At 35.0% G+C, this 9,955-nt stretch overlaps 2 protein-coding genes across 3 annotated transcripts; one reads left to right on the top strand and one right to left on the bottom strand.

The window, feature by feature from the left end:
• The first annotated feature begins 736 nt into the window (after nucleotides 1–736).
• On the top strand, nucleotides 737–3,390 carry LOC306862538 (nucleolar protein 16-like). Of its 2 annotated transcripts, none has more exons than XM_079405385.1 (5): nucleotides 737–919; nucleotides 1,735–1,843; nucleotides 1,924–1,987; nucleotides 2,092–2,198; nucleotides 2,283–3,390. In XM_079405385.1, the coding sequence occupies exons 1-5, from the start codon at nucleotides 813–815 to the stop codon at nucleotides 2,418–2,420; spliced, it is 525 nt and encodes a 174-aa protein (XP_079261511.1). In that variant the 5' UTR covers nucleotides 737–812; the 3' UTR covers nucleotides 2,421–3,390. The 2 variants fall into 2 exon arrangements, with proteins under 2 accessions (XP_079261511.1, XP_079261512.1); XM_079405386.1 differs by having other exon boundaries at nucleotides 1,933–1,987.
• Nucleotides 2,248–6,809, bottom strand: arl10 (ADP-ribosylation factor-like 10). Its single transcript, XM_079405384.1, has 4 exons — nucleotides 6,587–6,809; nucleotides 5,496–5,670; nucleotides 4,854–5,029; nucleotides 2,248–4,484 (listed from the first exon to the last, which is right to left on the bottom strand). The coding sequence occupies exons 1-4, from the start codon at nucleotides 6,722–6,724 to the stop codon at nucleotides 4,317–4,319; spliced, it is 657 nt and encodes a 218-aa protein (XP_079261510.1). The 5' UTR covers nucleotides 6,725–6,809; the 3' UTR covers nucleotides 2,248–4,316.
• Between the last annotated feature and the right edge of the window lie 3,146 nt (nucleotides 6,810–9,955).

Consider the following 9,955-nt stretch of genomic DNA (forward strand, 5'->3'; position numbering starts at 1 on the left):
TTATTTTATAAATAGTAATATTTACAGTAACTGTAACAGTCATTATTGTTGTCCTGAAAATGTTTGTACATTTGCTTTGTGTAGTAAAAAAATCAAACTATTTATAAAAACATCACGTGATCTGTTTAATATTCATGACCAGCAGGTCTTCGCCATAGTAGGTTTCGTTGTCACAATCTACCCCTTTGTACTTGTTTTTTTTTTGTAAAATGCTATAATGTTTACGAGTCCCGCATAAAATCGCTGTCTATTTCTCAATGTCTGTCATGTCTTTTCTTTGATGATAAACAGATGCACATACCATGAACTGCAGATGATCAATGCAAACAAAATAAAACAATACTTAGCTTATAACACCATCTAGAGGTAAAACTGTTACACTGATTATTAAAAGCTAATAATCTAAATATAAATTTAATAATCATCATCATCATCAACAACAACAACAAACATATTTTTGGTACGACGTGAAGTATGAAGTGTGTTTCAAAGTTACATCTGAATATAAAACGTGCTATTACTAAATACTGCCCTGAGTGTAACCTAAATTCAAGCCTGAACAACCTGTTTAATGATCTTAGCTCTATTGACACGCATTTTCTGTTAGCGATTACACCTAATTATTTCACTATCACTGACAAAACCCGTCTGTTTTTTGTTGTGAACAATTACGTACTGTACACTTCTTTCCAACAGGTGGCGATGTAGAATTATGTCGATTTGTTTTCTCCTCGGAGAAGAAGTCGCTACTTCCAGTCCTCAAACACGCGTGTTAAAGAGTCAAGACAGTTTTTAACTGGTGTTATACAATAATGGGTAAAACAAAGAAATCTCGTAATCGTAGTAAGTATAATTACAGTAAAAACAAAAAGAATCTGAAAAAGAAGATAAGAAGAAAGGAAAAACCGCACATAGAATGGTAAGTTCAAGTACATACATGCTCTCTCGCTTTTTTTTTTTACTGAAAAATAATTTTACTGCCTATTTTTGTAAAAAAAAAAAAAATGGGTGCGCTTTAATTATATTGAATGCGTACTAGTGTACTTCAAATCTTAAAATAATATTATATATATTCTTGCAGATAATATAGTATTAATGCAATAATGTCCACTTAGAGTGTACCTAAAGAGAGTAACGTTACTCTCATCACACACAAAAATAAATTTTTTTAAAAGTGCACTTTATTAAATCATGTTTTAATAATCTTTTGTCCTGCTTTAAAGTACACGTTTTGTTGTTGACTAACATCCTTTTAATTGGAGTGTGTTGATGTTAATATATAAACTTTAAATTGCATCTTCGTAATTACAAATGTATTTAAATGCATGCCATAAACGTTTAAATAGAAATGACATCTGTACATTAGGCAGTACAGCAGTTCTTAAACTACATATAACGAGATATATTTGAATAATTTATTTGCGAAAACGGATTACTTTTTAATTTTCAAAAATCACATTTTATGTTATCATGTTTTTGTGTGTGTTAGCTGTTTTTTTCTAGTTATTTTTGACAGTAAAAAAAAAAAAACCCCAACCGTAGTTTCATTGAGTTTAATTGGAATGCACAATGAAAAAACCTGATTTTTGAGAATTGTTCAAAACGGAGTTATCTGTTTTTGCAAATTAACTCTTCATTTGTATGAGAACAATTTTTAAAAAGTATGCTCAAGTGTAGTGTCGTGCATTATGAAGTTTGACATAAAATGGGTTGCTTAACATGGCTGATTTGAAGTCCTCAGATTCGTAATGCTTGGGATGAACACAAAACCGTAAAGCAAAATCTACAAGAAATGGGGCTGTCACTTGGGACAAAGGGTATGCTTCCTATTAAAAACCAAAAGGCAAGTACTAACCATGAATGACTGTTACAATATATTTATACAAATCCTTTCTGCTTATGATAACCTAATGCATTTAACAGATGTTTCAGGATATGGAAAGTAAACCAGCAGAGACAAGTGTATTGAAACCCTACGTCATTGAAGGTATCTATCAAAACTAATGGTTCTCAGCTGGTTTTGAAATCTGTTATCGAAATTTATAAATGTTTTCATGAGCTGCATAATATGATTTGGTGTCTAAATTGCAGCAATGGAGGTAGAGGCCAGTCTCCGTGGTGAGGACAGAACCACATGCTCCACTGACATAATCGAATATGTTCAATACATGGTGAAGGAACACAATGAGGATTATAAGGTAAAAGAGAGCCGTATATATCAATGATCCTCCCAGACGTTCAAAAAATAATTCACATAAATGATTGTTTTATTGGCATTTCAGGCAATGGCAAGGGATGAGAAAAACTACTATCAGGAAACACCAAAGCAGATTAAACGGAAAGTGGAATTATACAAACGGTGTCATCCTCAGGAATATGCTGTGTTCATTGCGTCTCTGCAATCTCAGAAGTCTACGTGATGTCACAGCGAAGAACTGGTGTCTTAACCTGATGGTCAGAATGTCACCTTAGTGTCTGTCAAGTGTGTATACACAGAGAGAAGATTTTCAACAGTTTGTTTCTACTATAACAACTTGTTAATGTTAACTTTTAAACGACGTGTATACGAATCTAGTGAGCATCTTGAGTATCTTCCCAAGTATAAAAATGACATTTTGTAAATTCAGACTTATTGATGGGTAAGTGTTTTGGTAAATAAGTATAATACACAGGAGTGAAAACAACTCTCCAATACAATGCAACACAAAGAAAAAATCAGTTCAGTACAAGTTAAGCTATCTCAAAAGAATAAGGAGCGTTATTATGGTTATAAATTTACATTAAACATTATATTAATGTTGTTGTTACAAAAACCCTGTAAAGGTGCAGTCACATTAGCAAACTATCAGCAGAAAAGAGCCATTGTTCGCAGTCAGTAGTGAAGCAGTGCACAAAGAAGTCACTTTTTAAACTAAGCAGCATTCTGCTGGTCAATGCTCCAAATTAGTGGAAAAATGTAAACCCAACTTGTAATATGCATGCGGAAATGTTTCACTCTTGCGCAAAATTTCATGCAGGTTCCTATGAAATGACTGTATTTCACCCACAAAGTTTCATAGAGAAACAAGTAAATGTGACCGCATTTTTTTTTTTTTTCAAGAAAATAATTATTGCACTATTAAAATAATGTTATAAAAGTATAGCCACAGGATTTTGTGGGGATAAAACACAAAACCAACGAGTCAGATATTTTCTGCTTCAGCGTTATGCCAAAAATGCTGTTGATAGAGCTGAAGCCAGAACATTGGTTTAAGACAATAATTACAGAGATTTGTTCATATTTGCACTGCAGTAGTGCTTCTGTAGGCATCATTGTTGCTTCATCACTGATTCTTAGAAATGTCACATGCTACATGTACATGCTAAATAAAATGCGCATGACTGGTTGTGAACAAAAAGTCTGAATCTGTCAGCGGCTGTTATACATGTTACATCAAATAATTAGCCATACAGTTCCTTTCCAGGAATATCAAATGTGTAAGATTTCTGTTTAATCAGCCTTGCAAAACCCTCACTGTAAGACTAAAAACAATGCATTTGCATTCATAGAGGCCTTTCATTTGTTCATTTAGATCTGGGTTAAGCCATATTTTTCAAGAGACTGAATGTGAGATGAATTTCATATAGGCCTGGTTCTCTCTCCATACCACTAGCTCTTGTTGATCGTAATTCAAACCACTTGCATAAGCAGACCATATTGATTTCACAGTGAAGAGGCCTTATTTTTGTACAGCTGTGCAACTTCAAAACAAATTCTGCATTTGAATCGCAGTTATGAAAAGAGAATTATCTGAGGTATCCACTGTCAATAACACAATCTGGCATTCAAGGATAAATTGGGTTAATCTCAAAATCCAAAGAGAAAGATTACATTTTCAATAATTAAAAACAAATTTACATTATATATATATTGAAGGATATTTTGATATGGGAAACGTGGACAAGGACCGTTCATTTTCAAGCAAAATATAATTTCCTGTTTCTTTCTGCGATTCACCAAGTTGACTCCACATGTAGAGATAAAGCATATGCAATGTGCTCTTTGTAATACTGCATATAATAATCCTAATAATGACAAGTGAGATATTGTACATTTTAACTAGCAGCAATAATGCCCACAGTACTCATTTTGAAAAAAAAGTGTTTGTTCAACTCCTTCAGTGTCACAACATTAGCATTACCATGACATAAGTGCTCCTTACTCCTCGCATGATTCCAGGATGAAACCAATACATCGAATGCTCCCTCATTCCTCAAGATCCCTTTGCCAGTCTTTTCTGGCACAGTAGTGCCAACCTTCAAATGGCACCTTGGTTTCATACCAATGTCAGAAGCAAGTCTTGGAACTTTTGGAGGCCGCAGGTTCTGCTTAATCCGTCAGATCCTGACTGAGCAGCCAGCAGGAAAAGCTTCCTCTGATCAGCCACTGAGCTCAGTGAGAGAGCCTCACGCAGCTCCGTCACGCTAACAGCATCGGGCTTATCCTGGATGAAGGTATAAAAAGCATTTTAGTCCAGATTCACACTGAAACATAAACAAGGGAGCCTGGCACTCTTAAAGAGATGAATATCATCAGAGAAATATCCAAACCTGCATGACTTCCTTCTGCTGAACACAAATGGAAGATATTTCGAAATGTTACATTTGGTGTTTGTCTTTACAATTAAAGTCAGCTGGGTGTTCAAAATAGGATGAACTATCAAATCAAGTGACCTTTATTTATAAGCAGCTTTACTTTAAAAAAAAAAAAAACTAAGAAAAACATTGGCTAAAGATCTAGGAAACCAATCTGAAGCCTTTCTGACATTACAAACAGGGTTAAAGTTTAAACAAAGAACTGGACCTTTGGTTACCTGTTTGTTTCCCAAGACCACCACTGGTAGATCAGTGTCTGCTTTAAGTAATCGATGGAGCTCATCTTTGGCCTGAGGGAGCCGGCCTCTATCAGACGAGTCCACCACGTACACCAAAATATGTGTTCTCCTTAGGTAATCCACCCAGTACATTCGCAAGTCTTCACCACCTCCAACTGATGGGAAAAGATCATCAAAATAGGAAATCATAAATCAGGCATTAACTGAATCATTATTATTTGTAGAGCAAGAATTAAAGTATCCCACGAGAAATATGTGCACTTAATTGTGTACTAGTAGTGTACTTCAAATCTTAAAAGTTAATAAAAAAAAAAAAAAAACTGCAATTGCAGATAATATTAATGAAATAAAAGGCAACGTGAGTGTTCTTAAGAGAGGACACTTTCATTAAACTACGTTTCTTAATACACTAGAGCATACTTTCAAAAAGTGCATTTTGTAATGTCAAAATAAAGTTTTGTACTTCAAAGTACATTGTTTTAATAACATTTTGCATAGAAAACATTACATTCAGTATGCACCTAAGTATATTCTTTCTGTAAAAGTTAAAATTATGCTTAATTGTACTTCTTCCTCACAAAGGTATGCAAGTGAACAAGGTGGTCTGGCACTGATCCATACTTTCCAAGAAGTCCAGCTGGCATGCAGGTGTGTGTAGGCTGATGAAGTTGAAGCCGCGTGTGGGTCGGCAGCCCCTCCTGGAGCCTGTTCCACTCAGCCCCTGCAGAACGCTGCTCTTACCAGCGCCATCCAACCCAAGAACAAGCACCTGCTTCTCAGTGCGCTCCTCCTCCTCCTAAATATAATCGTGTTCATGGAAGAAAAGGGAGTAAAATGAGAACAGAGTCTGTTTATCCAGAGCGCAGTGCTGGGATTTTAGTGCAAGCTGCCGGAATGAATTATGCAATTCCATGTACAAATAGTCAGAGACTTGCCATCATTAATTAGGGTCTTAGTTGTGTAATAACAGACTGACTGACCTGCTTTCTATTACTTTGGCTACTCTGTTGCACTCTAAATCAAATGTTACAGAACAAATGTTTGCATTATTGCAACTTTATATTCAAAATGATGAATCCATTTTTTTCCGACTTTTTTAATAAATTAAATTTCATGATCTTGCCCTAATGAATCGTTCAGAACAGTTTGACTGATTAATGGAAACGAACCGACTCGAAAGAACAACTGAACATCACTTGCAAGCAATCTCTTCCAAAATCAATACCTAGCTGCTGAAATATTATAGAGCTGAGCATAACTGAATATTTATATTCACTATAGAAATTCCCATGACTTTAAAATATGTTCCAGGCTTGAAAACATAACATTATGATATTTTCGAGAATTCCATGACCTTGGGAAGTATGTGCTCTTCTAAATATCAATATTTTGATAATAAACTATTAGTTTGCAACATTTTTGGTGGGGTCTTTCATGCAGATAGGTATTGCAGTTTTAGTGAGAAATATTAAAAATAAACAGAAATTATATAAAGATAGCCTACAACAAGACAAGCAGGGTTACTTTTCTCTATGCTATGATTTCTCAAAAAGTACATTTTATGTATAATCTGTATGCACATGAGTCGTGACAGACATACAGTACGTACAGTTCAATTAACAGAGTTCCCTCGACGATTGTCTCTACCTATCAGTCACGCGCGATAGGCGGCATCATAGAAAGAGAAACTATTTCTTTCGTTTCATACTCACCTCTCGGAATGTGTAGTAGTCTGACTCTGGTGTCCATACCCGTCTTTTATAAAAAAGATTGAGTGTGATAAACAGCGCGGTCCCGACCGCAGCCATAGCGGCGCTAAACGCCACGGAGATGTGACGCAGTACAACCATGAGCGCACCTGAAGACAAATGTCGTGTTCAGTGCGCGAGCTGCCGCTTTTGCTCTCCATGCAGTGCACGTGATCCGCCCTGGCTTGTTTTGAAAAGCACGCGCCCAGTTTCCTTACAGCGGGTGACAGACAAGGGGCGGAGAAACCGTCATGTCTTGAGATTACAAATGAAGGATGGTAACATAGTTTCGCATGGTAGGCCCTAATAATAATAATAATAATAGTAATTAATTGCCGTTCAACTTAAATTTGCTGTCTGTAAATTGCTGTACCGTGGTATGTGTATAACACTAAAACTGTGGTGTATATTAAAACATTTGCTTTGAAAACAAATTACAAAAACTAACAAAGAGACAAATAAAAGGAAAAAAAGTTCAAATCGACGAAAAAGCCATCCTCCCCTGTTCGCCGTTGGAGGGCGTTGTTTAGTTGAAATTTGGAGGAGGATGACTTCCCCATGCCTTTACATGTTCTTTATTCTTGGTAAAGATGCTCATGCACAGCTGACAACTGCAACTGCACACTTCTGGATTTGCTCTGGTAAACATACAGCTACAGAAATACCTTGATTATTTCGCATTGTCGTTAGTTAAGGTAACTTTTATATCAAAAGGATGATTTAATAATGCTTAAACACACAACCATCATAGTATCAAAGGATAAATTATTATAACGTTTATATTGTGCCCGTTTATGCTATTTTGTTGATTTATTTTTATACGATTGTTATATTTTTTTTATTTTATTTTGCTTGTAAATCTTTCTTTTTCTAATAAATATATAAAAAGTTTCAAACTCGTCAGGGAAATATTATATTTTGCACTTTTTCCTATTAATTTGGTATTTACAGTTGTGGTCAGAATTATTGGAACCCTTGGTAAATATGATCAAAGAAGACTGTGAAAATTAACCTGCTTTGTTAATCCTTTTGATCTTTTATTTAAAAAAATTCACAAAAAGCTAACCTTTCATTGGATAATAAGAATTTAAAATGGGGGGAAATATCATTATGAAATAAATGTTTTTCTCTGATACACATTGGTCACAATTAACGACACCTTTTTATTCAATACTTTTTGAAACCTCCATTTGTCAGTTTAACAGCTCTAAATCTTCTCCTATAATGCCTGATGAGGTTAGAGAACACCTGACAAGAGATCAGAGACCATTCCTTCATCCAGAATCACTCCAGATCCTTCAGATTCACAGCTCCATGACGGTGCTTCTTCTCTTCAGTTCACCTCACTCATTTTCTACAGAGTTCAGGTCAGAGGACTGGAATGGCCAGCAGAAGCTTGGTTTGGTGCTCAGTGACCCATTTTTGTGTTGTTTTTGAGGTTTGTGTTTGGATTATTGTACGGTTGGAAGATCCAAACATGGCCCATTATAAGATTTCTAATAGAATCAGTCACTTATTGATTTTTTATCTGTTGGTATTTGATAGAATCCATGATGCCATGTGTCTGAACAAGATGTCCAGGACCTCCAGCAGAAATATAGGCCCACAACATCACAAATACAGCAGTATATTTCATTGTACACATGGGGTACTTTTTATCCCTGTGTTCACCAAACCCATCTTGAGTGTTTCCTGCTAAAAAGCTCATTTTTTAGTTTCATCTGACCATAGAAGCCAGTCCCATTTGAAGTGCCAGTCCTATCTGATAACTGAATATGCTGGAGATTGTTTTTGGATGAACTAGGATAATTTTTCTTGAAATCCTCCCAAACAACATGTGGTGATGTAGGGGCTGTTTGACAATTTTTTTTAAGGTTTTCTGACCCCGAAACTATTTTCTGCAATTCTCCAGCTGTGATCCTTGAAGAGTCTTTAGCCACTCAAACTCTCCTTCTCACTGTGCATTAAGGCGATATAGACACACGTCCTCTTCCAGGCAGTTTCATTACATTTTCTGTTGATTGGAAATTCTTAATTATTGCCCTGATGGTGGAAATGGGGATTTTCACTGCTCTAGCTCTTTTCTTAAAGCCACTTCACTAATTTGTGAAGCTCAATTATCTTTTGCTGCACATCAGAAATATATTCTTTGGTTTTTCTCATTGTGATGGATGATTAAGGGAATTTGGGCTTTGTTTTTCCTCCTATTTATATTTCTGTGAAACAGGAAGCCATGGCTGGATAATTTCATGTTCATAATCACCCTAGAGTGCTCAAAATTGTGAATATGAATGGGAGTATACTTCAGAGATATTTTACTCTTAAGAATTTCTAGGGGTGCCAATAATTGTGTCCAACGTGTGTTTGAGAAAAACATTTATTTCATAATGATATTTCCCCCCATTTTAAATTCTTATTATCCAATGAAAGGTTAGCTTTTTGTGAATTTTTTAAATAAAAGATCAAAAGGATTAACAAAGCAGGTTAATTTTCACAGTCTTCTTTGATCATATTTACCAAGGGTTCCAATAATTCTGACCACAACTGTATGTGTATAATTTATAACAAATAATCATTGTCATAAATACAGATTCGTGCCAAGCTCTTTAAAGAACAATCGAGCTGTGACAAAAATAAAGTGAATTTGAGACTTTTTAAAACATTTATTTCATGTCTTTAAAGTGCACTTTGTTATAGTGTTAAATTAAAAGTTTTACTTCAAAGTAAATTTTTTATCTAACATAAACTAAACATTTAAACTAACATAAAAGCACACTTAAAGTGCTTGATATTAATTTTAACTGTAATGTGTTATTTAATATTACATTTAAAGTTAATATTTTCTAAATGTACTACCAACTTTATCATTACAAATGTGTAATTACAAATAATTAGGCTTATGAAAGAACAGAAATGAATTTTGATCAATTTCAAATGCTGACTACTACACACACACACACACACACACACACACACACACACACACACACACAAATTCGTATTCAAATATTTAACATATTCAGATTTATTAACTGCAAGTTTACTTCCAATGTCAACTATTCCAGGGCTTATTCAACCCCTCCAAAACCTTGTAAATGTCATTACTATTACACATCAATATCAGCACACATTGAATATTAAAAATCCATTTAAAAGTGTATCCTTATTCCAGGACGTGTAATAAATGCCCCCAAAAGCCCCCACGCGTAATAGAAACGTAGGAAGAAAATGTTCCATCATTTATAACATACGAAATGATAAAACCTGCCTTGGCTTCTAATGATTAGTCTGCGCGTGCACTGCTACTAGAAGGACTACGGCCATCACCTGTAT

This window comes from Barbus barbus, assembly GCF_936440315.1.
Source record: "Barbus barbus genome assembly, chromosome: 43".
NCBI classification, from domain to species: Eukaryota; Metazoa; Chordata; class Actinopteri; order Cypriniformes; family Cyprinidae; genus Barbus; species Barbus barbus.